Here is a 12332-nt window from a genome sequence, read left to right on the forward strand (position 1 = left end):
AGCCAGCAGTTCTTGTCCAGCCTTTCTCCAGCGTTTCCTCCCCAGGAAGAAGCTCTGACGCTGTGATCCAGTCCCCTCTCGGTCGCCTTCGAGCGCGTCGAGTCTCCCGCGGGCCGGCATTTTCTCAGGCCGGCACATCGTTTTTGTGGCTCTTTTCTGCGCCCTGGAGAATTTCTCTCCACATCCTTTCAAAAGGGGGACCCCAGGTCTGGCTCCCCACTGCCGCAGAGACAATCCCCCTCTCCGCTCGCCAGCGCCTTCTGCTGCCGCGGAGCCAGCGGAGTCGGGGTGACCCCGGGAGCCTCTGCAGGGCGGCTGCGGATCCCCCCAATGCCGTGGGGCTGCCCCGGCACCCGACCGGGCCCTGGGCTGCAGAGACACACGGGGGAGGGGGGGGATGGGCCCAGCTCCCTCGTCTATGGTGATGCTCCCCAGGTGGCCTGGCCTGGCCTGGCTTAACCTAACCCCACCCCTCCGTGCCAGGCCCGGCCCCTCCTCTCCTCCCGTGCCGGCCCGCCCCCACCCGTGCCTGGGGGCGGGGCTCCGTATGGCCCCGCCCCCAGCCCGGGCCCCCGGCCCGCACAGGGCTGCTCTCGTGGCCTTTGCCCTCTGCCCCCAAGCGGGGTCACGACGCGCCCTTGGACGTAGAATGCGGGAGCTGCGCAGCCTCGCGCCACCGCCGCCGCCTTCTGACCCCGCCCACCGCCGGGGCGCGCACGCGCAGTCGGGGCCGGGTCGGCGCCTGCTTCGCGTCACGTGACGGGGGGGGGGGTGGAGCACACAGCGGCTCGGCTCAGCTGGGCCCCGTTTCCGCTTCCGGCGCCGCCGCGCAGTGAGCGCTGGGAAAGGCGGAAGCGCGGCCGCGCGGGCCGAGCAGGGACATGGCCGCCGCCGCCGCCGCCCTCGCCGCGCCGCGCACCAAGACCAAGCGGAAGCGCTTCGTGCCCCAGCGCGTCAAGCTGCTGCGCGCCTCGGACCCGCTGCTGCGCGTCTTGGGCTGGGGCGTCCAGCACCAGGTGAGGGGGGGCCCGGGACCCCCCAACCCCCCCCGCTACCCCCCCCCGGGGCCCCCGGCCCGGCCCCTCCCGGCCCCACCGGGTTCCAGCGAGCCCTGCTGGGTGGGGGTGGCTGGCAGCAGAGGACCGGCCCGGACCTTCCTCCCCTCCCCCCCCGGGACCCTGCGGTTTCTCCCCCGGCACCTCCCCGTCTCCCGGGAGCGAGTTGGGCCGTTCAGCACCAGGTGAGACCGGGACCGTCCCCATCCTGGAGCCCCCAACCGCCCCCCTCCCCTGGATTTCCCCCTGGGCATCCAGCACCCGGGGAGACCTGCCCCGGGACCCCTCTCTGTGTTGGGCTGGGGTGAGCCACTCGCAAGTGAGTGGAACCCAGGACCCCCCTGGAGCAGAGCATCTACTGCCCCCCATGTGGCCTGAGGCCCACCTACTTTGAGGAGGGGGCTGAGCTGGCCTCCCCCGGTAACATTGGGATCCCCCAGCCCAAGGATCCCCGCGGCCTGGGCTGTGCTCTGAGGTTGGGCTTCTTCCTGGTTCCTCTCCCCACCCCGGGCCTCCCTGCCTCCCTCACAGGATTGGGTGCTGGGGAGGGGCAAAGCGCTTCTGAGACCCGCTCCCCAGCCTCTGGGGCTCCGCGGATACGCTGCTGGGCCGTCCACCACCAGGTGAAACTGCCCCTCCGTAGGGCCACCGAGCCCGGCCCTGACCTCCCCACGACCACTTTGAGGCAGGGCCTGGCCTAAGAAACCCCAATCTTGCATCCTTGCTGGGCTGTGACCTGGCCCCATCTATCCCCCCTATGCACCGTCCCTGGAGCGTGGCCAGATCCCTCCCCTTCACTTCAGACCTGTTAAGGGTGCTGGGCTGGCATGCAGTGTCCACTGCTGGGTGAGACCAGGACCCCCATGACGTCCCTGTCCTGGGCTTCCTTCGCAGGGGCTGGGGTGTCCATCGCCAGGTGAGGTGCCCCACACTGCGCCCTCCCTCCCCCGGCTGGGCATCTCACCTCCCTCTGCTTTCCCCCCTCCCCTGCATTCTGCAAAAACTGCTCCTTTCCCCAGGACTCGCCTGAAGCAGTGGGCCTGACTGGGTATGTGGGAGGCAGAGTCCCGGTTCTGCAGCGGCTGAGGTGGATCTGACCCTTTGGGCTGGGCTGTGAACTTTGTGTGATTTTACTACTAAATGCCTGGTTGTACCCCGGAGGCTCCCGGCGGCTGTGTTCCTTAATTAGCCCTGATCTCTAGGGTTACAGACGTAGAGCCTGGTAACCAGATCACAGCACAAAGATCTTAATTGGGGCAACCCCCTTGGGATGAGCTCAGAATTATTCCAGCCTGCAGACAGGGAAAGTGAGGCTCGGAAGTGCTGCTGGCTTCCCAGTCCTCTGCTCTGACCACGTCCTTGGGGGCCCCGTGGGGTTTAGAAGTGGTGGCTTGAAGTATGGCGTTCTTCGCTCTGGTGTCTGAGTGCCTAAGCCCCGTGCTCTCAGGCTGCCTGACGGTGACTGGTTAGCGGTACAGTCCCCTTGTGGGACCCTGGCAGGCAAGAGCTAGTGAGATCCCGAATGCAAAAAGCACCCCGCGAGCCGTGTCTGAGGTGGGGGCAGCATCCTCATGCAGTGGCCTCAGGAGGCCCAGCGGAGAATGTCCCAGCCCCACCGAGCAGAGTGGGACCTGGAGCAGGCGTCTGCACTGTAGAGTCCGTGTCTCAACCCACACCTATTCCCAGGGGTGCCATGGCTGGGACACCCCCTAGCAGCCGGCTGAGACCAGAAGCCAAACTTCACTCCTTTATCGACCCAACTTCTGATTCCAGGGGCTGTAAAGTGATGCTCCAGTTCAGCCCCCTACAATGCCAGAACAACCTGGACTCCACAGTGTAGGAGGTTGGCGGTATGTGGGGCCTTGACGCATGGAGTCTGAATGGGATGGAGTGCGGCGTTCCCTTAACCCTAGCCTGGCCAGCCCGGGTGTTGTGTGATCGTTCAGGCTGTGCCTCTGCTTCTTCAGCCCCTGTTTGGTGTGTGTAACTTGGGCCATGGCTTACAAAACTCATGTGGCGGGTAAGAAACTGATGGAGTGTTAGAACCGGTGGAGCAAAACTAGCTTGAGTGTCTGGCTGTTTGCGTAGTTCAAACGTTCTCTCTGGCGGGAGCCGGACAGATTTGGCACGTGTGAAGTTGCAGCGTTGCATGAAGCTGCTAAGACACTGGGCCCCCTCCATGTGCCCTCGCTTTGTCCCTGGTGACGCTGGGGCTCCTCGGGACAAGGGCGGGTTTATTTTTACGACTGAGACTTGGCCCTCGCGCTGGATGGTTCCCATCTTGGAAGCAGGGCCCACGAGCAGGATGGAGAGTGCGTTGGCTGAGCACCGCGTTGGGCCTCTCCGTTTTGACTGCCGAGGGAGACGTCTGCTAGACGCTTAAGGGAGCTCAGCTGGCCGTTAATAGCTCTCGTACAGCGCTCTTCCCTCTCTGTGAAGTGCCTGCAAGCTAGGGATGAAGTATTGCTCTCATTTAGGGGGTAAACCGAGGCATGGGGGAGGGACTGGAGCTTGCCCAAGGTCACAGTTAGTCGATGGTAGAGCTGGGAATCCAATGTGGGTCTCTGAGACCTGGTGCTCTGTGCCCCCCCCAGCCACGTGGCCTCACAGTGACTGTGTCAGAGCTTGGTTGGTTTCTGGCAGCCGACGGCAGAGCCCCAAAACCTCGCTGTGCAGTGTGGGGAACTGTGCATGGCGTCTGTAGGGCAAAGTTGGGCAGGGTGGGGTAGCGACAGCGCCGCCCCAGAGCTCACCTGGCTGCAGCGTCTCCTGCTGCAATCTCCTCGCATGGCAGCGAGCTGAACCACCCCACATTCATCCTCCCGGCCACCTCGCTCCTCCTGCAGGCTTGATCTGACTGCTCCCTGCCGCTTCCTAGTAACGCGGCTGCGTTCAGGGTGGAGCCTGGCGTGTCCCAGCGACTGCTTTCCTCTGCCGCGCTCGGCACCTCCATGCCCAAGTGATGGGCCAGCCCCTCAGCGTTAATCCACAGGCTGTTCCCAGAGCTCCCTCGAACGCCGGCTGATGGGGTGCTTGCTGCTTGTATTCGCTCTTTATAGCAGCTTACTCTGTTCCCCCGGGCTCCTGTCGCCCCGTTCCCATGGCCTGGCTGTATGGTATTAGACCCTCCAGTCACAGATTGCCTGGCACTTGCTGTCCAGTTCATTTGGAATAGCTCAGGGAGGGGAGCTCTCAAATTCTCCCCTGGCGCCTCTCTGCCCCTCTGGTGACACTTGCTGGATGTGGCCAGCCAACCTTTCAGTCATCCTCTTGGCCACCCTAGCTAGTCCGGGACGGCTGCGGTATCGGAGATCTGCAGGGCCTTGCTGGCAATGCTAACAGCACGCTGCCCCAGCCTCCTGCTAGCCCCGCCGCCGTGCTGTCAGCAGGAATTCCCTTGGCTCCAGCATGGAACCCGCCCTAGATGGCGTCAGCGCTGCCCGCTCCTGTGCGCCTGGCTGAGACTGGCAGGCTGCCCCGCAGCGGGTCTGTGTGTGCTCGGGGTTTGAACGCTGCCTTGTGAAGCGCGGAATCACAGCCGGGGGTGGTAACCCGCTTGTCCTGTCTTCCGTTGCCAGATCAATGAGCTCAGCCAGGTTCCCCTGCCGGTGATGCTGCTACCCGACGACTTTAAAGCCAACTCTAAAATCAAAGTGAACAATCATCTCTTCAACAGGTGAGTCGCTGCGGGAGGCGTCCCCCCTTCTGCTGCCCCACTGGAGTCTGTTGGTAGGGCGGGAGGCACAGCTCACTGGCTGGTATCTTAAGGGCCATAACCTACTGACCTTGGATCTGGTAATTAAGCCTCGGTGCACAGGAGATCAGAGTCATCCCAGGGATGGAAATGGCCATGCTAGCTAAATAGCTCCGCTGAAAGCAGGGCAGGCCTCCCCCTAGGTGGTGCTTAGCCCTGCCTCTGTGCAGGGGCCTGGACTAGGTGATGTATCGGAGTCCCTGACAGTCCTGCATGTCTCTGATTCCTTCTGCACTGACCCCGGTGCCCTGGTTTGCGGCTGCCGTCCCTGCATCACCCCTAGGATTGTCGCCAGCCAGCTGCCAGCTAGAGGTTCTCAAGATCTCCAGGCCCTTCTCCCATGGGCTGATGTCTCCAAACCAAATTCCAGTTGGAGCAGCCGGTTCGGGCTCCCCAAGCTTTCCCAGCCCGATGCAGGAGTGTCGTGGGTGCCAGGGAGCCGTGCTACGCCCCAGCTTTTAAACAGTCCCTTGGAGGAACCCTCAGCAGGCCGGACCCCAGCCCTGTCGAGGCCTAGCACCCTGTCCACGATGGATCTGAGCTAGGGACCCATCTCCCGTGTGTACCAGAGCTCTGGCTCTGCCAGTGCCCTGCCCTGCTGCCCCTACCCTTATTTGCCAAGGGTCTGTCTGTCCCTGGGTCTGTCTGGTGTCCTCCAACCTCTGCCTTGTCCCCATTGCCAGTGGCGGGTTAACGTGCCCACAGGCTGTGCAGTATTTGAATCGCTGGTTACCGCTGTTACCTGCCAACCATGCCAGGCTCCTGGTCCCTTCCTGAAACCGGCTGGTCCCTCTGGTTCTAAACACTGACACCCCCCCCCCCCCCTTTGCCCCGGCAGGGAGAACCTGCCCAGTCACTTCAAGTTCAAGGAGTACTGCCCGCAGGTCTTCCGCAACCTCCGCGAGCGCTTTGGGATTGACGACCAGGACTACCAGGTGGGTGGCACGCTGCCTTGCTACCTGATCGTCTTGTGGGGGGAGGGGGAATGCTGTTTGTGGTCTGCACCTCCTTTTCCACGACCCTGTGTGCACAGGAGGGGACATGCACAGAGCCAGGCAGCTGCCCCGTGTCCCCTAAAGCTTTCCTTCTCCAGACGCCTGCATCTCTGTGGCTGGGGGATCGGGCCTTATTGTAGCCCAGATCCCTGATGGGGCCCTTCACCTGGTGCGTTGGCAACACAGTCAGATGCCCCCGAAACTCACCGTCTGCCCTGGGGTGCGGGGTCCCGGCCATGCCAAGGGGCCAGCGCCGGGCGCGGTTCCCTCACGCCTGCTCCCACTCCCCAGGTCTCCCTGACGCGCAGCCCGCCCCACTACGAGGGTGAGGGGAGCGACCGGCGCTTCCTCACGTCCTACGACAGGACGCTGGTGATCAAGGAAATCTCCAGCGAAGACGTGGCCGACGTGCACAGCCTCCTTTCACACTACCACCAGGTACGGCCGGTGGGGGGGCTCGGAGGGGTCCCTGCCTCGCCACCTGGGGGCGCCAGCGCTAAAACGGCCTGCTGCTGGGAAGAAACGAGCCAGGGATCTGAGTTCTAATCCCGGTGTTGCCGCTGGCCTGGGGCCACATCACTGCCCCCTCCCCTTGCCTGGTCTCGTTCGACTCCTCACGGCAGGGACTCCCCTCTTTTGGTGGGGGGCTGGTGACTCGCTTTCCGCCCCGGCCCCGACGCCCCCCCGTTTCCTTGCAGTACGTGGTGAAGTGCCACGGGAACACGCTGCTGCCCCAGTTCCTGGGGATGTACCGGCTGAGCGTGGACAGCGAGGAGACCTACATGCTGGTCATGAGGAGCGTCTTCAGCCACAGGCTGGCCGTGCACAGGAAGTACGACCTGAAGGTAACGGGGCCACTGAGCCAGGTCCACTGGCGGGAGGGACCCACGGACCCTGCAAGCCCCTTGTTTCGTCTCCTCTGGACGCCTGGGGAAGCTCTCTGGGGTCTTGCTGTGATGGCACAGGCAGGCCCCATCGGAGCAGTGCCTCTCGTCACTCCCTAGTCCCTAGTTCCTAGGTCTGGGCCAGAGGGACCCGTTGTGACTGCCCCTCTGACCTGCAGCCCCTCCCCGTGGATTTCTGTGTGCACCTGACCCCCTCATCCTCCCGCATCCAGGGCTGGGCTCACAACTAATCGGGTGCATGCGTCTCTTGCAGGGCTCCCTGGTGTCCCGAGAAGCCAGCGACAAGGAGAAGGTAACGGGGGGTGGGGGCTGATGGCACAGTGTGTGGGGAGATGGGTGGTTCTCTCTGACCCATAGATCTCTCTGCTCTGGAGTTCGCTTCCTGGCTAACGGGGCTGAGCTGGTTCTGGCGGGCGAGCAGGGGTCCTGGGCGGAGGACACTGGAAAGGGAGCCTGGCGGTTCCTAGTCGCTGCCCCTGTGGCCGGCTGGTGGGGAGGCCGTGCTGCTGTTACTGTGGCTGCTCAGCCAGGCATCTGAAAGCTCAGCCCTTCCTGGAGGGCTGGGTGGCCTCTGTGCCCTGCCGTGCCTGCCCCCGGGAGCAGAACTGGGGCGAAGCTGCAGCGTTTCCATCCCTGGAGTTTGGCTCCATGGGCCGACTTCCCCGGGACCCCAGCAAGCTGCTGCTCTAAACAAGCCAGGAAGAGATGCTGGGGGCGGGGGGGTGTCCTGCGTGTCTGGGATCTTCCGCCTGCCTAGCCCTGTTCAAGGAGGGGGGAATGGCCTGCCTGGGAACCTTATTGGATAATCCTGATCTCGTTAGTGGCTTCCTCTGTCCTGAAGCCAGTTAACGAGATTTGGGGGCCGTGAGATGATGGCGAGGGAGGGTTGATTGGATTTCAGCCCTCGGCTCATCTGCCTGGGGGGAATCCTGCCGCCTTGGGAACCAGCCGCAGGCTCTTTAAAACCTCGCTGCTCTGGGGGGGGGTCGGCTTCCCGATGGCCAGGCTGCGGAAGCTTGGCCCGCCGCTGACTCAGCTTGTCGATATCTCGTCCTGCCTTTGGGCACAGGCGCTGTCTCCTGCCCTTGCATCCGCGCACTGTCCCGGCCACAGGATCCCTGCGGTTGCCAGCTCTGCTGCTGGGTGGTTGACGACGAGGGGTGGGGAAGAAACTGGGATGGCCAGGCATGGCCCCTGTGGGACAGGTGCCCCTTGCTACCCAGCAGGAGAGCAGGAAGGGATGCCCTCCGTTATGTGTCCAGGCGAGAGCTGGGAGGTTTAAAGGGGCATTTTCCCACCACGTGGATCTTCGGGGCCATGGGCAGCGAGGGGGTTTCACGGGGGGCCTGAGGCTGAGCTAGGCTGGCTGAGGGGGTCGTCCCTCCTCGCGTGGCCGCCTCCCTCCAGGAGCCCCTAACGGTGTCTGGTTCCTTCCAGGGTAAGGAGCTGCCCACGCTGAAAGACATGGACTTCCTGCACATGAGCCAGAAGGTGTACGTGGACGCAGGGCAGAAGGACGCGTTCATGGAGAAGCTGAAGAGGGATGTGGAGGTAGGGCGGGTCCCTTTGTTTCCCCGCCCTCCCCCGCGGGGCGGGGCGCTCACTTGTCTGCCCTCTCAGCCAAGGCGCCAGCTGTCCTGTCTGTCCTCCCGAAGGGGGCTGGGATCGTTTGGGGGCGTCTAACCTTCCTGAGATAGACCTCGTCATGCGCGGCTTGTCTAGCGATCGAAACCAGCCGGTCCCTCCCTGCTCCTACTGATGCCCTGCCCTGCCCCTCGGGCAGATGGGTCAGGGGATCTCAGCTGTGGGAAGGAAGGAAGGCCCAGTGGTTAGGGCACTGGCCTGGGAGCTAGGAGGTCCCTGCCCTTCCAGGGCCAGTCTCTCTGGGCCTTGGTGCCCTGCCTATGCCAGGTGAGGGGCAGCAATGGAAGAGGCTGCTGGCGCTGGCTGGCCCTGGGTGCCTGGCGCTGCTGGCTCTCCCCTGCCCCCCGTAACAGGTTCCAGAGGCTTTGTGCGCTCGCCCCAGAGCCCTCTGAAATTCAGGCCTCACATCTTCGCTGCTGTTCTCAGCTGGGGGGCAGCCCCAAATGCTCCAGCAGCCCAGTGGCTCCGGATAACTGGTACTCGGATCTGGCCGTACCCAGCACCTCCCTCTGGCCCCAGCGGCCCTGCACGATCGGGGCTCTCCCTGCCCTATGGACCAGGTCTTGGGAGCCGACTCTTGGAGCGAGTCAGCCGCAGAAGGAAGCAGGGACCCGAGCCCCAGCATTCTGCTCTAACCAGTAGGCAGCATGGCTTTGCGTGGGAAAGGAGCCTTTCCCTGCTGCCCTGGTCCAATCTGCCCTTCCTCGCCCCCTGCCCGGTGTCTCCCCAGTTCCTGGTCCATCTGAAGATCATGGATTACAGCCTGCTGCTGGGCATCCATGACGTGCACCGAGCTGAGCAGGAAGAAGAGGATGAGCTGAAGGAGGAAGAGGAGGAGGAGGAGGGGGACGCCCTGGTCGTGGGCTCCTACGGGACGTCCCCCGAGGGGATCGCCAGCTACCTGAACTCCCACAAGCCGCTGGGCCCCGGGGAGTTCGACCCCTACATCGACGTGTACGCCATCAAGAGTGCAGAAGGTGAGTGGGGCAGGCAGGGTTCTGGGGGAAGGATGGCACCTGGGGCGTTGGGGGCAGGGAGCTTTGCTGGCATGTCCGTCCCGAAAGGCGTTCGAAGGGTCAGATGTCACCAGAACTCTGGTGAACACCCCCTCCCCCCGAGGGCCGGGGACTCATCATGTTCTGTGCTGGGCTCCCTGGAAAATGTAGCCCCCTCCGTGGGCGTCTGCCCCGAGCTCTGCCAGCCTGGTGCGTAACCCCGCCGGTGGGAGGGGGTGGGCTTTTGACGGGCTGGGGACCCACGGTGACGCTGGGGTGCGGCCGTTCCCGCAGGTGGGCCCCAGAGGGAGGTGTACTTCATGGGCCTCATCGACACCCTCACGCAGTACGACGCCAAGAAGAAAGCCGCGCACGCTGCTAAGACCGTCAAGCACGGGGTGAGTCGAGCTCGTGCCCGCGGCTCTGGGGCGGGGAAGGGGCTGTTTTGCCACACTGGGCGGGGCTCAGCCGCTGGGCCTGCCTGGGAAGGCAGGACACCGTCAGCAGCTAAAGCCAGACGGTTTCTAGTTGAATTAGCCGCCCTAGACGCAGCCAGCAGAAAGCCGGCCAAGGGAGGGGGTGCCAGTGCTGTGGGCACAGCCTGCCCCCTCCCCAAGGCTTCCAGCGCCTGGCACGCTGGCTGTGGGCTCTGCCCGCCGTTGGGCCAGGGCAGCAGGAATTCCTCCTCCCTAGGAAGCGCCCGGGGCCTGTGAGCCCCCCCAGCTCCTGGCAAGGGCTGAAAGGTCTCCCGTGGGGGTGGGCGCATGATGCGGGAGGCTGGGGGGGTGGAGGTGGGGCTGCTGGGCGCTGATGCTGCTGCGTCCCCCCTGCAGGCTGGCGCCGAGATCTCGACTGTCCACCCCGAGCAGTATGCCAAACGCTTCCTGGACTTCGTCACCAACATCTTCGCTTAGTCGCCGGGTGCTCCCTCCCTCCCCGTTCCCCCTCCCCCCACTGTCTCGTCTCGTCGGAGCCGAGGGTCAAAGGTGTCCCCTGGCCCCCCACCCCGTGGTCTCCGCGCCCCCTGCTGTGGGCTGCGCGGGGGGCTCGGCTGCTCGCCGGGGCTGCCAGCCGGTCGGGTCCGGGTGCAGAGCAAGTGCCTTATCGTTCTCCGCCCTCGCTCGCAGCCGCGGGGTCTCGGCCGGGACGAGGCAGCGGGAGATGAATCTGACGCGCTGCTGAGGGGCCCTGGCAGCTCAGCTCAGCTCAGCCCAGCTCTCGGCCTGGGGGTGGAGGCTAAACTGTGCGGGGGGCCGTGCCCGAGGCCTGCAATATGCAATAAGAGAGTTGACCCTTTGGTGCCTTAGAGGGGCAGACGGTAACCTCCCCATTCCCTGAGCCTGGGGGGGCCGTGAATCCTGCAGATCCCCTCCCCCATCCTGTCTGCCCCCCCACCCCCCGGAGAAGGTTCTCTGGGCCTGTCCCATGCTGTAATTTATTGCGAGGTGAAATCTCCCGGCTGGGGTTGCAGTGGGGAGTTGTTAACACTAGTTTGCGCCGGGATCCCCGCCCCACGTCCCCCCCCCTCACTCTGCAGCCACCTCTGCCCTACACACACTACACCCCTGGGGCTGCTGCTGACCCTCCCTGCCCCCCTTTTCCCCCCCCCCCCAGGCCAAGAGCCCTGCTGGAGGCTGCGGGCTGTGCTGGGTGCCGAAGCCTAGCTTGGGCTGGCAGGAGCTGACAACCTGGGAGCACAGTGGGGGCTGGGGGGGCCCAGGGCAGGGCAGGGCAGGGCTGTAGTGGGAGGCAGCAGCCTGCCTCGGCAGCCTCACCTGCTTTCCCCAGGCCCGCCCTGCAGTCCGTTATCCTGCCCCTGCCACGCGGGAGCACAGCACCGGCTGGGAGCGAGAACAGGTCAAAGAGGTGCTTCGCCAACCCGCTGGAGGAAGTGGCAGCTCCCCCCTCCAGGGGGCAGTGGGCCAGCAGGGGCCTGTGGGGCAGAGGATGCAGCCAGGCGGCGCCCCCAGTGGGAGGCAGGTGACCAAGGCTGGGGCGGCTCCCCCCCAGCTGCAGTCTCTGGCCCATGGCTGTCCTGCTGCCTGCAATAACGCTCCGGGCCCCGACCCTGCCCGGGCGCCGTGCTCGGAGAGGGATCCTGCGTGCCCGGCTGCGGGTTAGTCTGTTGCACCTTTTATTTTTGTAAACTCTGGTGTGTTCCCGTCCCCCCTGTCTGGATAGAAATAAATTATTGACCGACAGCAGCCTGGCTCTGGGGGCGCGGCCTGGCAGGGCGGGGGCGGCTGGAGAAGGGGAGATGTGTGGGGGGGGGCAGTGCCCACCCTGCCTGCGTAAGGACTAAGACTGGTGAATTTGCCAGCCATGCTGGGGGGGTAGGAATGGGGGGGGGGGCTCTTTCCTGGGCCCCTGGAGCCCTTGTGTGCGTGGCATGGCTCCAGCTGCTGCTCCTTCCTGGGGGGGCTGCTGGGCCTGGCTTTGGGGTGGAGTCAACAAAGACTCCAGAGCTGCCTGGGCAAGGGAGCCCTCGAGCCCCCCTCTGCGAGGGCTCAGCCCCTATCTCCGGGGAGGGGGGGTGGGAAAGGTTCTGGTGCTTTGTGGCCCCTGCAGCTGCTGCTGGGGGAGGTGGGGATAACCGAGTGGTCCCTTGATGGGGGGGAGAGTCTTTTCCCTCCCCCCATGGCTCCTGGCACCAGGGCCACTCCTGGGGAGAGCTCGCCCCTCAACAACCCCCCCTGCCCAGGGCGCTTCCCTGTGCAAACACCCGGCTCTGATGCTGCTTCGCCCTCCACCCCTCTTGGCCCCTGCCCACACCTGCTGCCAGGGGATGAGGGGGCCCTTCCCCATAGCAGTCTGCCTGCCCCAGGGACAGCTGCCAGTCCCTGCTTGAATGGGTCATGCCCCCCCTGCCACACACACACACACGCTGCACCCACCTGTGGCCTGGCTTGGATGAACCCAGCTGCTTACTTCAAGCCAACCCGGCCCCATTTTGTGCTTTTAAAATCCTGGCTCGTCCCCCTCTG

The 12332-nt window shown here is 64.7% G+C and overlaps 1 protein-coding gene across 1 annotated transcript; it reads left to right on the forward strand.

The window, feature by feature from the left end:
* Positions 1-796: 796 nt before the first annotated feature.
* Positions 797-11549, forward strand: PIP4K2C (phosphatidylinositol-5-phosphate 4-kinase type 2 gamma). The gene is made up of 10 exons (XM_067529808.1): positions 797-1016; positions 4634-4731; positions 5648-5744; positions 6096-6242; positions 6503-6649; positions 6963-7001; positions 8147-8260; positions 9084-9330; positions 9643-9746; positions 10182-11549. Exons 1-10 carry the CDS (start codon positions 882-884, stop codon positions 10260-10262), a joined length of 1209 nt encoding a protein of 402 aa, XP_067385909.1. The 5' UTR covers positions 797-881; the 3' UTR covers positions 10263-11549.
* The last annotated feature ends 783 nt before the right edge of the window (positions 11550-12332 follow it).

This window comes from Emydura macquarii, unplaced genomic scaffold (genome assembly GCF_026122565.2).
Source record: "Emydura macquarii macquarii isolate MOO-44397 ecotype Brisbane River unplaced genomic scaffold, CSIRO-AGI_Emac_v2 contig_2994, whole genome shotgun sequence".
NCBI classification, from domain to species: domain Eukaryota; kingdom Metazoa; phylum Chordata; order Testudines; family Chelidae; genus Emydura; species Emydura macquarii.

Excerpts from the sequence above, each read along its gene's own strand:
- PIP4K2C (XM_067529808.1), top strand. The coding sequence starts at position 882 with ATGGCCGCCGCCGCCGCCGCCCTCGCCGCGCCGCGCACCAAGACCAAG. Across the intron at positions 7,002-8,146 it reads AAGCCAGCGACAAGGAGAAG|GGTAAGGAGCTGCCCACGCT; the intron begins GTAACGGGGGGT and ends GGTTCCTTCCAG. Across the intron at positions 9,747-10,181 it reads CTAAGACCGTCAAGCACGGG|GCTGGCGCCGAGATCTCGAC; the intron begins GTGAGTCGAGCT and ends TCCCCCCTGCAG.